Below are 18,661 nucleotides of genomic sequence, written 5' to 3'. Positions count from 1 at the left end.
CCTTGTGGCTCTGCACAGCTCCTCCCAGGAGGGGACAGCCGGGGGGGATTTGGGATCTGTTCCCAGGGAACAGGGACAGGAGGAGAGGGAACGGCCTCAGGCTGGGCCAGGGGAGCTCAGGGTGAATTTATATTTGATATTTGATTTGAATTTCTATTTTAATATTTGGGAGAATTTCCTCCTGGAGGGGCTGTCCAGCCCTGGCACAGCTGCCCAGGGCAGGGGTGGAGTTCCCATCCCCGAGGGGATTTAGCAGCCCTGGGGATGTGGCACTTGGGGACATGGGACAGCGCTGGCTTTGGCTTTTTGGGGGCAGGGCTGGGGGGCTTCCCCTGATTCTGGGGGCAGGGCTGGGGGCTCTCTGATTTTGGGGGTTCTTCTGATTTTGGGGGCTGGTGGGAGGTTCCCCTGATTTTGGGAACAGGGTTGGGGGGCTCCCCTGATTTTGGGGGCAGGGCTGGGGGATTCTTCTGATTTTGGGGGCAGGGCTGGGGGGGTTCCCCTGATTTTTGGGGGGCAGGGCTGGGGGGTTCTGATTTTGGGAACAGGGTTGGGGGGTTCCCCTGATTTTTGGGGCAGGGCTGGGGGGTTCCCCTGATTTTTGGGGGCAGGGCTGGGAGGGTTCCCTTGATTTTTGGGAACAGGGCTGGGGGGTTACCCTGATTTTGGGAGCACGGCTTGGGGGGGGGTTCCCCTGATTTTGGGAACAGGGCTGGGGGGTTCCCCTGATTTTGGGAGCACGGCTGGGGGGTTCTGATTTTGGGAACAGGGTTGGGGGGCTCCCCTGATTTTGGGAACAGGGTTGGGGGGCTCCCCTGATTTGGGGGGCAGGGCTGGGGGGTTCCCCTCCTTCCTCCATCCCGGGGGGCTCAGGCTGCGCTGCGGGGCCCCAGGCTGGCACAGGGGCTGTCCCTGCGGCCGTGCCGTGCCGTGCCCGCCCCACGCTGCGTGACCCGCCCCGCGCGCGGCGGGGACCGCCCCGGGGGTGGCGCCGGGGACGCGCCGGGGTCCCGCAGCCCCTCCGCGGTCCCCGGGGCCATGAAGGTGAAGGTGATCTCCGTGCTGGAGGACAACTACATGTACCTGGTGATCGAGGAGAGCAGCCGGCGCGCCGTGGCCGTGGACGCCGCGGTGCCCAAGAGGGTGAGCGGCTCCGCGCGTGGCTGCGGGGGTGGCGGTGGCAGCGCGGCGCTCGTGGGGCATCCCCCGGGCAGGACCGAGCCCCAGCGCCGCGGGTGGGCCGTGGGACCCCCTGCCCGCTGTCCCCGGTGTACCCGGTGTACCCGGTGCCAGCCCTGAGCTGTGCCCGGTGTCCTCGGTGCCACCCCCAAGCTGTCCCCGGTGTCCCTGGTGTCCCCAGTGCCACCCCCCAGCTGTCCCCGGTGTCCCTAGTGCCACCCCTGAGTGCTGTCCCCGGTGTCCCCAGTGGCACCCCTCAGCTGTGCTCTGTGTCCCCAGTGGCACTCCGAGCTATGCCCGGTGTCCCCAGTGTCCCCAGTGCCACCCCCCAGCTGTTCCCAGTGTCCCTGTTGCCACCCCTAAGCTGTGCTCTGTGTCCCTGTTGCCACCCCTGAGCTGTGCCCGGTGTCCCCTATGCCACCCCTGAGCTGTGCCTGTTGTCCCCAATGCCACCCCTGAGCTGTGCCCGGTATCCCTGGTGCCACCCCTGAGCTGTGCCCGGTGTCCCCAATGCCACCCCTGAGCTGTGCCCGGTGTCCCCAATGCCACCCCTGAGCTGTGCCCGGTGTCCCTGGTGCCACCTCTGAGCTGTGCCCGGTGTCCCCAATGCCACCCCTGAGCTGTGCCTGTTGTCCCCAATGCCACCCCTGAGCTGTGCCCGGTGTCCCTGGTGCCACCCCTGAGCTGTGCCCGGTGTCCTCGGTGCCACCCCTGAGCTGTGCCTGTTGTCCCCAGTGCCACCCCTGAGCTGTTCCTGGTGTCCCAGTGCCACCCCCCAGCTGTGCCCGGTGTCCCCAGTGCCACCCCCAAGCTGTCCCCGGTGTCCCTGGTGTCCCCAATGCCACCCCTCAGCTGTGCCTGGTGTCTCCAATGCCACCCCTGAGCTGTGCCCGGTGTCCCCGGTGCCACCCCTGAGCTGTGCCCGGTGTCCCTGGTGCCACCCCTGAGCTGTGCCCGGTGTCCCCAATGCCACCCCTGAGCTGTGCCCGGTGTCCCTGGTGCCACCCCTGAGCTGTGCCCGGTGTCCCCGGTGCCACCCCTGAGCTGTGCCCGGTGTCCCTGGTGCCACCCCTGAGCACTTTCGTGGCTTTTCAGCCTTTGCTGCTGCCTCGGGCATTTCCTTCCTCTTGAGCCGGGCTTCACTCCTGGCCCTGGGTGCTCCACTGGCATCCGGAGCCTCCTGGCAGCCGTGCCGGGGCTGGCAGTGCCCTGTGGCGCTGCAGTGGCTGGCAGTGTGGGTGGCACCGTGCCCTCCTCTGTGCCTTCCCTGGGAAAGCCAAAAACGCCCCCGTGGCCACGGAGCCAGCGCGGTCCCGTCCCCCTGCCCGGGGTGTCCCCTGAGTGCCACCCTCAGCCTGTGGCCCCTCAGGGGGTGCTCTGGGGGGCCGCCCTGCCCGGTGGCAGTGGGGACAGGGCACGGGGTGGCTGTGTGCCACCTCCCAGTGCCACTCTGGTCCCTTTCAGCTGCTGGAGATCGTCAGGAAGGAGGACGTGGTGCTCAAGGCCATCCTCACCACCCACCACCACTGGTAGGAGAGGCTGGCTGGGGGTGGCCGCGTCCCCTTGGGGACAGTGCCAGCTCCCAATGCCAATCCCAGTGCCAATGCCAGTCCTGCTCTGCCCGCAGGGACCACGCCAGGGGCAATGAGGAGCTGGCCCGGCTCCTGCCAGGCCTGCAGGTGTTCGGGGCTGACGAGCGCGTCGGGGCCCTCACACACAGGGTCAGCCACGGCCAGGAGCTGGCGGTGCGTGCCCGGGGACAGAGGGGGACAAAAGGGGACAGCGAGGAACAGAGGGGGCCCAGAGCTCACACATGGCTCCTCCTGATGGCTGCAGTGGGACTGGGGTCCCCAGTGGGGTGGCCAGTGGGGGGTGAAGTGGGGTGGTCACACTGTCCCCAATGGGTGGTCACACTGTGCCCAGAGAAGTGTCCAGTGGGGTGGTCACACTGTTCTCAGTGGGGTGATCACACTGTGCTCAGTGGGGTGGTCACACTGTCCCCAGTGGGGTGATCACACTGTCCCCACAGGGCTGGTCACACTGTGCTCAGTGGGGTGGTCACACTGTCCCCAGTGGGGTGATCACACTGTCCCCAGTGGGGTGATCACGCTGTCCCCAGTGGGGTGGTCACACTGGGTGATGCTGTCCCCAGTGGTGCCGGTGCTGCTGGGCCGTGCTCAGCTCTTGCTGTCCTGGGCTGGGGGCAGACGTGGCCCCGTGGATTCAAGGCTGGGATGGAGCAGGAGCCTCATCCCAATCCCACGGGGCCTGTTCGGGGTTCTGCTGGAGGCTCCCACCCCCTCCCGGTGCCCCAAACGCCACCGGGGCAGTCACAGCTGCACCCAGCCCGAGCCCCCTCAGCTCTGGAGGCAGGGGGAGGTCTGGGGGGTGCATCTGTCCCCCGCAGTGGAACCCTGACCCTGTGTCCCCCCAGTTTGGGTCCATCAGGGTGAGGTGTCTCTTCACCCCGTGCCACACCTCGGGCCACATGTGCTACTTCATGTGGGAGGACGATTCCCCGGATGCTCCAGCCCTTTTCTCAGGTACGTGGCCCCGCTTGTTTTTGGGGACACGCTGCCTGTGTGCTGCCTGTCCCCCCTCCCAGCGCTGCTGGGGTGACCCCGGCACCGCCGTGCCCGGCCCTGGGGTCCCCCGGTGCCCACCCCTGTCCCACAGGTGACACGCTGTTCGTGGGGGGCTGCGGGCAGTTCTTCGAGGGCACGGCGGAGCAGATGCTCACCAACCTCACCCAGATCCTGGGGGCTCTGCCCAGGGACACGGTGAGGGTCCTGCCCCAGCCGGGGGGCTCGGGCCAGGGGTCCCGGGCTGGGCTCGGCCCCGGGAGCGCCTCTGACGCCGCTGCCTCCTGCAGAAGGTTTTCTGTGGCCACGAATGCACCGTCAGAAACCTGAAATTCGCCTTGAAGGTGGAGCCAGAGAATGAAAAGGTGAAGGAGAAGCTAGCGTGGGCCAAAGTAAGTGGCGGTGCCCCCTGTGCCAGGGTGGGGCTGGGCTGTGGGGTGGCAGCAGGATTTGGAGGACGCTGTCGAGGCAGGGATGGGCGAAATGACTCCCATGATTTCAGAAGGCAAAATGAGCATTTATCCAAAAGCACTTTTGTCTTTTAAAGAGAACATCGTGAGCGTTAATTCCATTGGTCTTAAAGTAAAAACATTTCACCTGATTGGTGCACTGGACTTAGGGCAGTGTGGTAGAACATACCTGGTAAAACGTGGTAAATCTCACATATGTGGTAAAACATATCACAAACAATATGAATGGAAAGATAATAATTGTTTACATTCCTCTGGGACTTTTTCCCAGCCTTAGCCTGGCAGAAATCTTTCTCCTTTCTCTCTGAGCTGAGCATACCCACATTTGGACACCTCTGTTCCCCTGGCAGCAGCGGGATGACGAGGACCTGCCCACGGTGCCCTCCACGCTGGAGGAGGAGTTCCTCTACAACCCCTTCCTGCGGCTCACGTAAGCACTGCTGCCCTCCTGCCCCAAACCTGCTCCTCTTCTCCTCCTGCATCTCCCCCCGTTCCCAAAAACCTGCTGGGACACCCCAGGGAGGCTGCCCGGGCACGGGGTCAGCCCAGAGGTGCCGTGATGGTGTGGGACCAGCACGGTGATGGTGTGGGACCAGCCCAGTGATGGTGTGGGACCAGCCCAGGTGGGACCAGCCCGGTGGTGGTGTGGGACCAGCCCAGGTGGGAGCCCGTGCTGTCCATGCCAGCGGGCCGGGGTCCCTCCTGCCCGGGGCTCAGCAGCTCTGTCCCCCTGCAGGGAGGAGGCCGTGCAGAGGTTCACGGGCAGGACGGAGCCCGTGGAGGTGCTGCGGGCGCTGCGCTCCCAGAGGGACAACTTCAAGAAGCCCAAGGAGAGGCCCAACCCGCAGGCCATGCTGGCCTTCGACTGGGGGCTCTTCGAGCCCTTCCTGGAGAAGAAGTGACACCCCCGTGGTGCCAGGGCTCCCTCCTGGCTGTGCCCAGCTGGGTTTTGTCTTTAAGGCTGCTCTGCTCTGCTCCCCTCTGGCTCCTGGGGCTCCCCGTGGAGCTCCTGGATCCCTTTGGCTGTGGGACCCCCCCTTGGGATGCTGGCAGAGGTCAGGACGTGGCTGGGGGCAGTCCCAGGTTGGGGCTCAGTGCCAGGGAAGGGCAGGAAGGCTCAGGGATTGTGGTGCTGTGCCCCAGGGGGTGCCAGCCTGCCCTGCCAGGCCCCTATCCCAGTCCCAGGGCTGTGCTGGTGCCTTTGGCACTGCTGGGAGCCCTCCTGGCCCTGCTCCAGCCCCCTCGGCCCCTCTGGCCCCGTGTCCTGGTGACGGACACTTGGACCCCCCCACGGGAAACTGGGGAGTGGCTGGTGGCACTGGTGGCACCAGTACCCAGCTGACTCCAGCTCTGTGCTGCCAAATCCCTCATCACAGCAGGGCTTGGCTGGGTTCCCCCCTCGTTTTTCCCTCTTTTCCAGTAGGTCCCACAGGGATTTCTGTAGGGATTTGTGGCCCAGGCGCTGCCTTGGGGAGCCCTTGGCCCCTGTGGGGTGCCCAGGTGGGGTCAGGGTTTGCCCCAGAGGGATTTCCCAGGGTGGGACAGAGTTTGGGCAGCCAAGAACAAAGTGCTGCCAGGCATCCCTTTTTGCTTTTTGCTTTTTCCAAGGTAAAACACTCAGTGCCAACTCCGTGCACATTCCCTTGACCACAGCCAGGGAGCAGCTGGGGCTCCCAGGCCTCCCCAGCCTTCACTTTGTGCAAAATCAGGGCTGTGCTTTCTTATTTTTTCTTTTGAGTCTGAGAAAGGAGCAGAGTTTTGTTTGCAGCTGTGGGGAGGCACTTCACACCAGTGAAGTCACTCCCTGGTTGTTTTGTTTTTTTTGTAGACAAAACGAGGGTTTGATCACTGGGACAGAGTTGATTTCAGGGATTTTCATGTGTGAACTGTGAATTTCTTTGTTGCCACTGGAGTCTGGTTTGGGGCTTTTTGCTGTGCTACAAACCAAGGTTTTCTTTTTTTTTTTTTCTTTTATTAAGTTATAGTTTGGATTTACTTTGCATGGTAGGGGAAGGATTTTATCCACAGCCTGAATTCCCCAGTTTCCATGAAATGCTGGAGTTGTGGGTGTCCCCTTTGGAATTTTATTTATCCTGGGAGCAGGGATGCCCCTGTGTGCCTGAACCAGCCCCGAGCCTGCCCCACGCCTCAAAGCTGGGACAAATTCCAGCTCTTCTGGTGGCAGCCAGGGACCCCAGGGTGGCTGCAGGGACCTCTGTGTGCGTTGGTGGCCTGGGAACTGGGGAATTCAGGCTGTGGATAAAGCCCTGATTATTTCATTTCCAGCCAATTCAGCTTCACTGATTTGTGCATTTCTGGGCTGACTCTGCACTGAGTCCAGCCTGGAGCCTCTCCCTGGCCCTTTCCTGGTTTAATCCAATCCCTGCATGGAAAAGAGAATTCACTGGAAGCACCAAATTGCTCCTCAGGAAGGAGGGGAAGGGGCAGCAGGGGGAGGTTGATGCCTTAGAACACTGTGAGGTCATTAATGGTCAGCAACAGCTGAAAAATGGAAAGCTTTTAATTAAAAAGCATGAGAATCATCATTTGCTCTGTGGATTCATTGGAACAAAGTGCAGAGGAGGCTTTGGCTGCTGCCAGCCCCAAGGCCAGGAATTATTTGGTGGCAATTTTGGGGTGTTATCCAGCAGTAAGTGCCCGTTTTGTCTGGATTTAGGGATTTTATCTCAGTAAGTGGCTGTAGGTGTGACAATTCTGTGACTCCCTGCTGAGGGTTTATGAAGAAAACAGAGAAGTAATTGCCCTTGGTATAAATTATGATAATTTAAGGAAAAGGAATCACAGGGGTTTTTCCAGCATTCTCTCCAGTCCCTCTGCAGCCCCAGGGATGATGCCAGGATTTGGATCCCCCCTCTGAGGGCACAGACCCTGCAGGGCAGCGAGAGGGGAGAACTCCAGGCCTCGTGAGACCACTTCTGACAAAATGAGGCTGTTCCAGGCACAGAACTGAGTGCTGTGACGATCCAGCAAGGCCTGGGGGAGGCACATCGAGCTCTGAACCCCCCAGCCCCTCAGCTGTGGCAGGGATGGGGCTGCTGGAGCAGTGCAGGGCTGCCCCATCAGCCTGGGACGTGTCCCTGCCCGACTTTGGGTTTACTCCCATCACCTCATCCTGCAGCTGGAGGAGTGAGCGGTGCCAGGCACATTCCCAGAGGCAGGAATTGCAGGGAATCCTTGCAGGATGTGAGTTCAGAAGGCACTGAGGTCTCACCACTTGATGCTGAGGGCAGAGCTGGCTCTCTCCACGGCGTGGTACTGTGTGTGCAGCACCTGCAGAGCCCTGTCCGAGCCCCAGCCCCCCAGCCAGTGCTCGTAGAGCTCCCTCACAGCCTGGTTTTCCTCTGGAATCTCAGCCCTCAGGGATTCATACAACCTCTCCACCTGCTGCAGCTCCTCCTTGCTGGATTCCCCCTCCAGTTTGATCTGCCCTCCTCCATTCAGACAGCCTGAGAGGAAAAACAAAATAAAGGACGAAGCAGTTCAGCTGGGAAAACATCCTCAGAACTTCCAGCCCATTGATCCTGCTCCTGCAAAGAGCTGCAGGAATGAAAACACCTCAGGGATGGAGGCTCAGTCCCAGTTATCTGCCAGCAGCAGGGCACAGGGCAGGGAGATGCTGGGCTGGCTCCAGCTCTTATCTCCTGCCCCCAGAACAGAACCAGAGCCCAGCCCAGCCCAGATCAGCCCAGCCTTGCAGGCCCAGCTGGAGGAAAGGGAAAAGTGCCTGGGACGTGCTCTGGGAGCTGCCAGAGCTCTGTAGATCCTTGGGAAGGAGCAGCTCCCTCAGGGGGCTCAGGCTGCCCCTGCTCCCCTGCTCTCTGCCTCCTCTTCTGTTCCAGGAAGAGGAAAATGGAACCAGGTTTTAAGGAAGTGACTTTCTCCAGGCACAGCAGCATTTTCTCTAAGTGTGATAGTCAGGTTTGGGCAATTTCAGGGGGAAAATCCCCTCAGCTACCAGAGCTCAGGAAATCCTCCTTAAAAACAATTAATTAATTAATGAATTAATGATGCAAGTGTTCTATGATGGAATTCAGCTGCAATTCTTTAAATCCTGAGGAATTCCTGGCTCAGAGGTAGGAAAATCCCCACACAGCTGTGATGGTGTGCTGCCACAGCCCAAGTTGGGGAGAAATCTCCCGTTTCTCCTGTGTGGGTTGGAGAGCAGCCTCACCTGAGGGACAGGCCATCACCTCCACGTAGTGATAGGGGCACTTCCCTCGCTTCAGCTTCTGCACCAGGTTCTGGATGTTCCTGAATCCATAGGCCAGGGCAAACTGGAGCAGGACCTCTCCATCCCTCTCCAGGGTCACCTCCTGGAAGTCCTTGTTCCTGAGGGAGCAGAGCACAGCAAGTGGCTTCTCCAAATGAGTTTCTGTTTTCAACTTCAAAACCCAAACGCTCTGTGAGTCTCACTGAAGATGTCCCAGTTCTGTGCCTTCCAAGGAAAACAGGAAGGAATTCCTTCCAGAACCTTCCAGGATTGCTGGAGCCACCTGAGCAGAGTTTGCTGAAGGACATCAGTGCTGGATAAAGCCTGAAAAGCTCAGCACAGGGAGCTTTCCCTCACTGACCTGACTTCCTTCAGCCCCTGAGGGGATTTTTTGACTTCTGCTGGGTCATCAAACATGGGAACAAACCCTGATTGAGGATTCCAGATTTCTAAGGTTACTTGGAATACCTGGTCCTGATAAAAAAAAGTAAGTAATTTGATTTTTATCAAGATTTTGAGACAGCTTTTTCTGCTTCTTAAACCAGAGAATCCTAAACATAAAAACTGCTCATCGGGGATATAAATAATTCCAAAGGATTTATTAAATTAGAATTGGGAAGCCAGAAGGAATCTCAGGTGGATGAGCCTCAATGCCCAAACTCAGGTGATTTATTTTCTGTTTCACTCCAGTTAAACAGAGCCCCAAAGCCTTCCCACAAGTTTTTTTGGGGTCAGTAACCAGTGACAAATCTCCCTGAGGTGAGGAATCCCAGCTCCACGAGAGCTCTGCCTTCTCAATTACCCTAAAGTTGTATAATTATTCTAAAAGTTATCAGTGGGAGAATCCACCAGGCCAAACTCCAGGGTGTGGCGGGAGAAGGGGCTGGAATTTTCCCCTGAACTGTCCTTGGAATTCTCCCTGGAATTCTTCCTGCCTGCATGGAATTGGCTGATTTATTGCTGAGCAGCTGGGGAGAGAGCAGCCGATTCTCAGATTGGAGTGAAGTTTAACATTGCAAAAAACCCCCAAAAAAACCTCAAAAACCCTCAAAAAAACCCCAATAATTTCAACCCCTGAACAAGGAGAAGAATTCCTGGGAATAGCCTGAGCTTGCAGCTCCTTACCTGAGAGGTCTGTAGTGGATGGAGGCCACGTGGACGCCGAAGAGCTCGCGGGCCGCGTGTCTGAAGATGTGCTCCAGGTACCCCCCCGAGCCCCCTCCTCGGTGACAGCTCAGCTCCTCTGCAGCCCTGCCCAGCCTGGGGGGCACAGCAGCAGCAGCTTCAGGTTTGGGGGGTCACACAAAGCTCCAGGGGTGCCCCAAACTAACTGCAGCTTTCCCTGAGCTCCGGCTTTGCCCACTGATGGCTCCAGGGGATGGGGGTGGAGCCCTGGAAGTGGCCCAGGTCAGGCTGGATGGGGCTCGGAGCAGCCTGGGACGCTGCAAGGCGTTGGGGTTGGATGATTTTTAAGTCCTTCCCACCCAAAGCATTCCATGGTTGTCTAATTAATCCTCATGAATTGATGAATAGTTCAGGGAGGTGCTGCTGAGCCTCTCTGCAGCTCTGGGTGCTCAGTGCAGAGCCAGCCCTGCTCTCACCTCAGAGCCCAGAATGTGCTCCCACCCCGCCCCTGGCACCCCCTCAATTTTTCATTTTTCACCAAGATTAACTGGGTGACCGAAATATTTGTCACTTCTGCTTTAATTCTGGGGTCTCTGCAGTGGTTCTGGTAGGAGGAGCAGCAGCTTCTGCTTCAGGGGTTTTTTAGCACAGATTTTAGGAATTTTAGGAGAGATTCTTGTCCTTCCCAAAGCCTGCAGCAGCTTTTTGTGGGATGAAAGGAGCTGGAGTGATTGTCCAATGGAAATGTACACATTCTGTACATTAAATGTTTGTTTTAACTCCCAGTTGTTCTGGTTCAAGTGACACAAGAAACCAAACCAAGGGTAAACACCCTTGTGTAAAACAGCAGGAAAAGGGGAATTCTGAACTCCCTAAATCCTGGAAGAAAAGGAACAGGGAAAATGGAATTCTGAATTTCCTAAATCCTGGAGTAAAGAGAATTCTAAACACCCTAAATCCTGGAGGAAAAGGAACAGGGAAAAGGGAATTCTGAATTCCCTAAATCCTGGAGGAAAGAGAATTCTGAACTCCCTAAATCCTGGAGGAAAGAGAACAAGGAAAGGGGAATTCTGAACTCCCTAAATCCTGGAGGAAAGAAAATTATGAACTCTCTAAATCCTAGAGGAAAAGGAACAGGGAAATTCTGAACTTCCTAATTATTGGAGGAAAGAGAACAGGGAGAAGGGAATTCTGAGCTCCTTAAATCCTGGAATAAACAGAATTCTGAACTCCCTAAATCCTGGAGTAAAGAGAACAAGGAAAGGGGAATTCTGAGCTCCTTAAATCCTGGAGTAAAGAGAATTCTGAACTCCCTAAATCCTGGAGGAAAGGGAAGATAACTGAAATGGGATTTTACTCTTACATGGTGTCCAGAGGAGCAGGATCTAAATCAGACAGGGACACTCCTTCTTCCTCCAGCAGCTTCAGCACTTCTCCTAGGGCAGAACAAGGCACAAAGAGTTCTTAAGTTTTGGGAAAAAGGGAAACAAACCCGACAGAGCAGTCCCAAAACTGCACCAGCATTTCACCAGGGCATGATTTGCACGATTAAATGTAAATGTAGATCAATATCCAACCTCTGTCAGAGACAAAGGGTTATTAAAGCCAGGCAGAATTTGCTGGAATTGGGAGTCTCCTGTGGCTCTGCTTACCTGTGGTGATGACACAATCCACATCCCTGGTCTGGTATTCCTGGTTGAAAAAGTCTGGCCTGGAGGCCTCCAGCTTTTTGTCATAACAGGGCATGACAGTGACGTGGTAGATCCTGTCAGGGGGCAGGTGCTGCAAGGGAGACAAGGCTGGGGCAGCCAAAATCCCCCTGATTTTGGGAGGAGTGCATTCCAGGGACAAAGGGGAGTGGGGGAAATAATGCCACTGTGCCCCACTACGGCTGAGTATTTGTGCATTTAAATATTTCTGAGGGAATGAAATGATTTCTGTCCTAGAAGCCAATTTCAGCTCAGTCAGTGTCAGCAGACATGGAAACCTTCACAGGTTTTGTGGAATCCTGGAATGGTTTGGGTTGGGAGGGACCTTAAAGCCCATCCAGCCCAACCCAAACACCTCCCACTGTCCCAGGCTGCTCCAGGCTGGCCTTGGGCACTGCCAGGGCTCTAGGGGCATGGAGCTGCTCTGGGAATTCCATCCCAGCCAGGAATTCCTTCCCAACACCCATCCAACCCTGCCCTCTGGCAGTGGGCAGCCATCCCTTGTGTCCTGGCACTCCAGGCCTTTGGGAATAACATCTTTCCATCTTTCCTCAGGCTCCCTTCAGCTCCTGGAAGTTTCCCTCACTCTGGTGCAATGATCCAAGGTCAGCAGAGAAGCCAATCCCTAATTAAAGCATTAGGGAATAAAATTCCTCCCTGCTCCCAAAGCTCAGCCCCTCAGGACATGATCTGGAGTCCCACAAAAACCTCAGGATCATCCAAGCAACAAACACAGGCTGAGCCAACAGCTCACTGACCCTGGGCCCCATATTCCAGTGCCAAATATCCCCAGAAATTTGCCAAATTTTGTCCCAAATCTGCAGCTGCCTCATGCAAGTGTCACAGCCAGAAATGCCAGTGGGTGCTGCAGCCCCTTCCTGGCCCAGTCCAGGCTCTGTGGGGATTTCCAGCTCCCACCTGGAACCTTCCCAGAGGTCACAGAAGCAAGCTGGGAATGAGGGATCATTTTTGGAGAATCCATGATCTCCGTACCCACTGCAAACTCAGCTTGGGTCACTTATTTGAAATTATTCACCAATTGAAACAACAGGAGCACAAAGACAATGAAAATAAGGTTCCTCAGCTTTCCCAAATAATTCAGAGGGTTTAATTTATTTAGCCCATGCTCAGTGCTCTTCCCTAATTACTATTCATTAGCTAAGACAGAAGTGAGGAAGATTTCTGCTTTCTCCAAGGAAATATTGACCCTTAAATGTGTGTTACACATGGCAAACTGATAAAAAATCAGCCTGAAGTGTTGAATTGGAGGAGTTTTGCAGCAAGAAGAGCATTTTTAGAGCTTTACCTGCTGCTCTGCAAAGTAGCCCTTGACCAGGGAGCCCATGACCTGCTGGGGGGATTTGGTGGTGCTGATGTGGGGGATGATGAAGCTGCCGTGGGTTTTCTCTGCGTAGCAGATCCAACCTGGAAGGAACATCACCCACAAATTCAATTAAAAAATAAGCAGCAGACATTCACTCTGCCCATTCTCCCCAAACCCCAGGTTTAATAACCATGTTCAGCCTAAAAAGGAAACAAGTGCAAGTCCAGAGTGATTTTTAAGGTGTCTCACCACTGCTTTAGCATGAAAATCTGTGCTGTGAGGAGAACAATCCTGCAGGTAGGAACAAACATTTGCAGCTTTCTGAGCAGCTGCTGGATTTGGGATTGCAGCTGGAACTGAAGCCATACCTGGGCAGGCAGAGGCCAGCATGGGCAGGGCTGTTTTGTCCTCTGCTTGTCTGTGGAAGCGTCTGACAAACTCCTGCTGGCTCTCCAGGAGGCTGAAGTTCCTGGAGAAGGTCGTGTCAAACACGTGGTGCACACCTGGGCAGGGCAGCAGCTGGGTGAGAACCCTCAGGATGCAGCAAAACACAGCAAAAATCCTCCCACTTCCACCACAGGCAAACCCAGGCACGGGTGCTGAGCCCACTGAGACATTTTTCAAGATGGGAAGAGGAGGAAAATTCACAGGAGAGGTGGAAATGTAAAATGTACAAGTTCTTTTCAGTGGTTCTTTAGAGGTTTTATAGAGGGATGGAATGGTTTGGGTTGGAAAGGACCTCAAAACTCAGCCAGTTTTGGTATTTCCCACTATCCCAGGGTGAGCCAGCCTGGTCCTGGGCACTTCCAGGGATCCAGGGGCAGCCAGAGGTTCTCTGGGAATCTGTGCCAGGGCTGCCCACCCTGCCAGGCAGGAATTGCTGCCCAGCATCTGACCCTGCCCTCTGGCACCTTTCCCTTGTCCTGTCACCATCTGCCCTTATAAAAAAACCCTCACCCTCCTTTCTCCAAGCTCATTGTGGGACTGCATTTTTGGACAGTCTGGAATTCCCCCGGGGGTTAAATAAATCCCTTTAATTTGAGCAGAAAGCCCCAAACTTGCCCAAACCCTTGAGGAAGGTGGTCAGCTTCTGGGCTGTCTCCAGCAGCCCCAGTTTGCACCTTGCAGCCAGGGAGGCTCTGGATTGAGGGGAGACAGAAACCACCACCAGCTTCTGCTCGTGGGCAGCAGCAGCCTGGAAAAAAAAAACAATTCCAAAATGTGGCACAGGCAGCCTGGGAAAAAAACTAAACAATCCAAAAATGTGGTACAGGCAGCCTGGGAAAAAAACCCAAAAAAATCCCAAAATGTGGCACAGGCAGCTTGGGAAAATAACCAAACAATCCCAACCTGGAAAAAAACCCAAACAATCCCAAAATGTGGTACAGGCAGCTTGGAAAAAAAAACAAAACCAAAAAATCCCAAAGGAAGCCTGGGAAAAAAACCAAACAATCCCAACCTGGAAAAAAACCCAAAATATCCCAAAATGTGGCACAGGCAGCCTGGGAAAAAAAACCCCAAAAAATCCCAAAATGTGGCACAGGCAGAGCTGGCAGCAGCACAGAGCTCCTCACCTTCATCCCCCAAGGAAGAATTCACACCAAAGCTTTTAAAAATGAGAATAAAGCTTTTAAAAATGTGAATAAAGCCCTTAAAAATGAGAATAAACCCCTTAAAAATGAGAATAAAGCCCTTCAAAATGAGAATAAAGGCCAGGGGTGAAGCAGGAAGAGCCCAGGGCTCAGGAATTCCGATTTTCCCTGATTTTCCCAGATTTTCCCAGATTTCCTGCAGGGATTCAGGCTCCCACCTTGTTGAGGGCTAGCACCTTGCAGAGCTCCCCGTGGCTCTGCTGCCTGACCAGGACAGTCTCAGCCGAGGTGATGCAGCCACTGCAGGCCAGGCAATCGTTCAGGGTGATTTTGGCTTTCTCCAGCTTTTCTGCTTCCCCATCCTACAAAAAAAAAACCACAAAAAAAAACAAACAAAACCCACAAAACCCCAAAAAAACAACCAAACAAAAAACAAACCCAAAGAACCCCAAAACAATACCAAAAAAAAAACCACCAAAAAAAACCCCCAAAAAAGCCCAGAGCAGGCTCAGTTCTGAGCCCAGAATTTAAGGAGCAATTTCCCCACTTCGTTACAATAGTAGTGATTATTGCTCTTTTGATGCTGTTGGTTTATAATTTTAAAAAATCTCTTTATTTTTAAGGAGATGAGGACAAAAGCACCTGGAGCTGCTGCTTTTAATGGGATTATTTGGCACAGCAAAGGCGATTTGCTGAGGGATTTCATCCCAGACACTGGAAGGGAATTTTTTCCCTTCTATCTGCCCTGAATAATTTTATTTTTCCAAGAGATTCTCCTCTAAAAAAAGCCAGGAATAGACCAGGAAATGAGGCACTATTAACATTTTAAAATAAAGAACCAGCCTCCTTTATGTCCTCCTTTTTTAAAATCAAAATCAGCCTAAAATTTAAATTTCCATTCCTAAAGGAATTCCCAGCCTGGCGAACTGAACAATGCCAACTTTTTTTGGTGAAAACAGAAAAAAATTAACGTGCATTTTGGAAGCTTCTGAATTCTTCAAGCTTTTAAAGAAATAATTTAAAATATTATTTTTTAAAAATCCAGCACAATTTATTAAAAATATATTGGTTAAATCTCTGGGTGAGCACCAGGACGTTGTCACAACCAACCTGGAATTGCCAATCTTTAAATGTTGATAAAATAAATAAAATAAATAAACTTTTCACCTTATCTGCTCTCTTATGAAAACCATCACCAATTAATAGCAGGGTTTCAGAGCATAAAAAACTGGAATAAGTTAGAATTACTAATTATAAAATGATTGCTTAAAAATAGTATTTATAAATTAAAATGCTGATTAATTCAAGTTTTATACAATCTCATCTTATCTGCTCTTATTGTAATAATCAGTAATTAACGCCATGCTTCAGAGAATAAAAGTGGCACAAAATTGGAATTATTGATTATAAATTAAAACCAAAAAAAAAACCCCAAGGCAGACAGCATCTCTTTGAGGTAATGCCTCAAAGTGGATGTAGATAATGAAAATAATTAAAATACACTCATTTTTCTGTTTCTTTTCCACTGGGTACCTGGTTAACCTGGAAGTAGCTTCCATCAGGCTCGATCCTGATCCTGGCTGCTGCTTTTGCTGGGTTTTTCTGCACTTTCACAGGTTTGATGCACTCCTGAAAGAGCAGCAGAGCTGGACTCAGGAGCTGAGCAAGGAAGAGGGGACTGAATAAAAAATAAATATTGGGTGTAGAATAAAAAATAAATATAGGAGAGTAAATAAAAAATAAATATTGGGGATTGAATTAAAACAATATTGGGGATTCAATAAAAAATAAAGATAGGGGGTTGAATAAAAAATAAATATTGGGGTTGAATAAAAATAAAGATGGGGTTTTGAATAAAAAACAAATATTGGGGTTGAATAAAAAATAAATATGAGGATTGAATAAAAATAAATATTGGGGATTGAATAAAAATAAATATTGGGGATTAAATAAAAATAAATATAGGGGATTAACTAGAAAATAAATATTGGCAGTTGAGTAAAAAATAAATATAGGGGGTTGAATAAAAAGTAAATATTGGGGATTGAATAAAAAATAAATAATGATAGGGAATTGAATAAAAAATAAATAATGATAGGGGATTGAATAAACAATAATGATGGGGACTGAATAAAAAAAGAAATATTGGGGATTTAATAAAAAAGAAATTTTGGGGATTGAATAAAAATAAATATAGGGGGTTGAATAAAGAATAAATAAATCAGGGACTCGACCAGCAGCTCTGGATGCTGAGCACTGGGAACAGCAGGAAAAATAAAAAATACTCCAGTGTCATCACCAAGTGCCAAGTCCAGTCTTTTTTTAAACACATCCAGAGACGGTGATTCCACCACCTCCCTGGGAAGACAATTCCAGTATTTTATTATTCTTTCAGTGAAACATTTTTTCCTGATATCCGACCTAAACCTTCCCTGCCGTAGCTGAGGCTGTGTCCTCCTGTTCTGTCAGTGCTGCAGGTGGAAGAGACCGACCCCACCTGTCTGCACCTCCCTTCAGGAGCTGTGGAGAGCAACGACGGCACCTCTGAACCTTTTCTTCTCCAGAATGAACAAGCCCAGCTCCTTCAAATGCTCCTCACAGAGCTGAACAGGCTGAACTAGCCCAGCTCCTCACAGGGTTTGTGCTCCCAGCCCTTCTCCAGCCTCGGTGCCTCCTCAAGCATCTCCATGTCCTTCCCAAACGGAGGGGCCAGAGCTGGGCACAGCCCTCGAGGTGTGCCCAGGGGCAGAATGAGCTCCCTGCTCCTGCTGGCCACACCATTCCTGAGCCAGGCCAGGGGCCATCGGCCTCTTGGCCACCGAGGCACACTGCTGCCTCGTGTTCAGCCTCCTGTCCAGCACCCCCAGGTCCCTTTCTGCCTGAACCTCCCCTCAGAGCCGGGAACATCCCCTCAGGGACGGGAATATCCCCTCAGAGCCGGGAACATCCCCTCAAGCCGGGAACTCCCCTCAGGGACGGGAACATCCCCTCAAGGACGGAAACATCTCCCCGGGGAGGGAACATCCCCTCAAGCCGGGAACTCCTCTCGGGGACAGGAACATCCCCTCAGGGACGGGAACATCCTCTCAGGGACAGGAACATCCCCTCAGGGCCGCTCCGGAGGGTCCCGGCGCCGTCACCTGCGCGGGGGCGATGAAATCGTCCAGCTCCGTCAGCTGCAGCGCCGTGCTGAACTGCGCCGCCATGGCTGCCGCAAAGCGCGCGGGACCGCGGCACTGCCGCCAAGCGAGCGTCGCACAGCGGACTACAGACAGCCGCAAAGCGCACGGGACTACAGACAGCCGCAAAGCGAATGTCGCACAGCGGGACTACAGCACCGCCGCAAAGCGAGGCGCCGCGCTGTCGTACAACCGGATTGAAGCGCCCGCCTCACCGCCGCAGTTGCAATAAATATTTTTTATTTTTGCTCAGTAAATATCGCCTTTTTGGGATAAACAATGCTGTGTGAGGGCTTTTGGCGTGCTGAGCGAATAGCAGTGTGTCAGCTGCCGGGAAGTTGGGTGTGAGGGCTGTTCTTGCAGGCGCCGCGGCTGCTGCGAATTGATTTAATCCCGGGTTTGATTTAATCCCGAATTAACTCACTGCAAACGCCCCGGGCTGTGAGAAAACAAAAGCAAAGCAAACGGGGGCAGCTGGCCGGGCTTAGGGCGGGGTTTAAGGGTCGGTGAGAGTGGGGCTGACCTGAGCCGGCACCGCTGCAGGTCACTCTATTCCTATTTTATATTTATAGCTTATATTTATGATGTCTATGATTATATTTTTGTCATTATAATTTTATGTTTATGATTCTCAGGTGCCAGCCTGGCTCCTCCTGGGGCTCCTTTTCCCGGATTTTTTGGTGCTTTTCCCGGATTTTTTTGTGCTGGGAGCAGGGAACGAGGCAATCCCAGCAATCCCAGAAATTCCGGGGTGGGATCCATGAGATGGGATCCATGGGGATCCATGGGGTGGGGTGGGATCCATGGGATGGGATGGGATCTCTAGTGTGGGGTGGGATCCATGGGATGGGATCCATGGGTGAAAAGGAATGGGGTGGGATCCATGGGATGGAACGGGATAGGATGGGATCCATGAAATGGGATGGGATCCATAGGATGGGATCCATAGGATGGGATGGGATCCATGGGATGGAATGGGATCCATGGGATGGGATCCATAGTGTGGGGTGGGATCCATGGGAAGGGATGAGATGGGGTGAGATGGGATCCATGGGGTGGGAGCCATGGAGATCCATGGGGTGGGGTGGGATCCATGGGAAGGGATGGAATAGGATGGGATGGGATCCGTGGGGTGGGATCCATGGGCTGGGATGGGATCCATGGGGTGGGGTGGGCAGGTTTCTGGGGCACATTTCTGGGCACGTTTCTGGGCACAATTCCTGGCACATTTCTGGGGCACTGCTGTGCACATTTCTGGTCACATTTCTGG

General features: G+C 53.6%; 2 protein-coding genes across 2 annotated transcripts; one reads left to right on the top strand and one right to left on the bottom strand.

Moving 5' to 3' along the window:
• The first annotated feature begins 967 nt into the window (after nt 1-967).
• On the top strand, nt 968-6,774 carry LOC144245854 (hydroxyacylglutathione hydrolase-like protein). Its single transcript, XM_077786909.1, has 8 exons — nt 968-1,143; nt 2,644-2,708; nt 2,807-2,924; nt 3,614-3,722; nt 3,856-3,959; nt 4,052-4,153; nt 4,582-4,661; nt 4,968-6,774. Exons 1-8 carry the CDS (start codon nt 1,039-1,041, stop codon nt 5,131-5,133), a joined length of 849 nt encoding a protein of 282 aa, XP_077643035.1. The 5' UTR covers nt 968-1,038; the 3' UTR covers nt 5,134-6,774.
• On the bottom strand, nt 6,735-17,461 carry CIAO3 (cytosolic iron-sulfur assembly component 3). The gene is made up of 11 exons (XM_021547660.3): nt 17,353-17,461; nt 15,746-15,841; nt 14,431-14,574; nt 13,683-13,815; nt 12,989-13,123; nt 12,603-12,721; nt 11,240-11,369; nt 10,951-11,023; nt 9,588-9,722; nt 8,424-8,581; nt 6,735-7,698 (listed from the first exon to the last, which is right to left on the bottom strand). The coding sequence occupies exons 1-11, from the start codon at nt 17,416-17,418 to the stop codon at nt 7,460-7,462; spliced, it is 1,428 nt and encodes a 475-aa protein (XP_021403335.1). The 5' UTR covers nt 17,419-17,461; the 3' UTR covers nt 6,735-7,459.
• Nucleotides 17,462-18,661: the final 1,200 nt, after the last annotated feature.

This window comes from Lonchura striata, chromosome 16 (assembly GCF_046129695.1).
Source record: "Lonchura striata isolate bLonStr1 chromosome 16, bLonStr1.mat, whole genome shotgun sequence".
NCBI classification, from domain to species: domain Eukaryota; kingdom Metazoa; phylum Chordata; class Aves; order Passeriformes; family Estrildidae; genus Lonchura; species Lonchura striata.
Note: the sequence above shows the minus strand (reverse complement) of the source record. Positions and strands in the feature narration are given on the sequence as shown.

Bases quoted from the DNA above. Each gene is read 5' to 3' on its own strand.
- CIAO3 (XM_021547660.3), bottom strand. From the start codon at position 17,418: ATGGCGGCGCAGTTCAGCACGGCGCTGCAGCTGACGGAGCTGGACGAT. The intron at 13,816-14,430 runs GTGGGAGCCTGA...TTTTTTTTCCAG, and splicing joins AGGTGCTAGCCCTCAACAAG to GCTGCTGCTGCCCACGAGCA. The intron at 7,699-8,423 runs GTGAGGCTGCTC...TTTTCCTCTCAG, and splicing joins GGTGATGGCCTGTCCCTCAG to GCTGTCTGAATGGAGGAGGG.
- LOC144245854 (XM_077786909.1), top strand. From the start codon at position 1,039: ATGAAGGTGAAGGTGATCTCCGTGCTGGAGGACAACTACATGTACCTG. The intron at 1,144-2,643 runs GTGAGCGGCTCC...GGTCCCTTTCAG, and splicing joins ACGCCGCGGTGCCCAAGAGG to CTGCTGGAGATCGTCAGGAA. The intron at 4,662-4,967 runs GTAAGCACTGCT...GTCCCCCTGCAG, and splicing joins AACCCCTTCCTGCGGCTCAC to GGAGGAGGCCGTGCAGAGGT.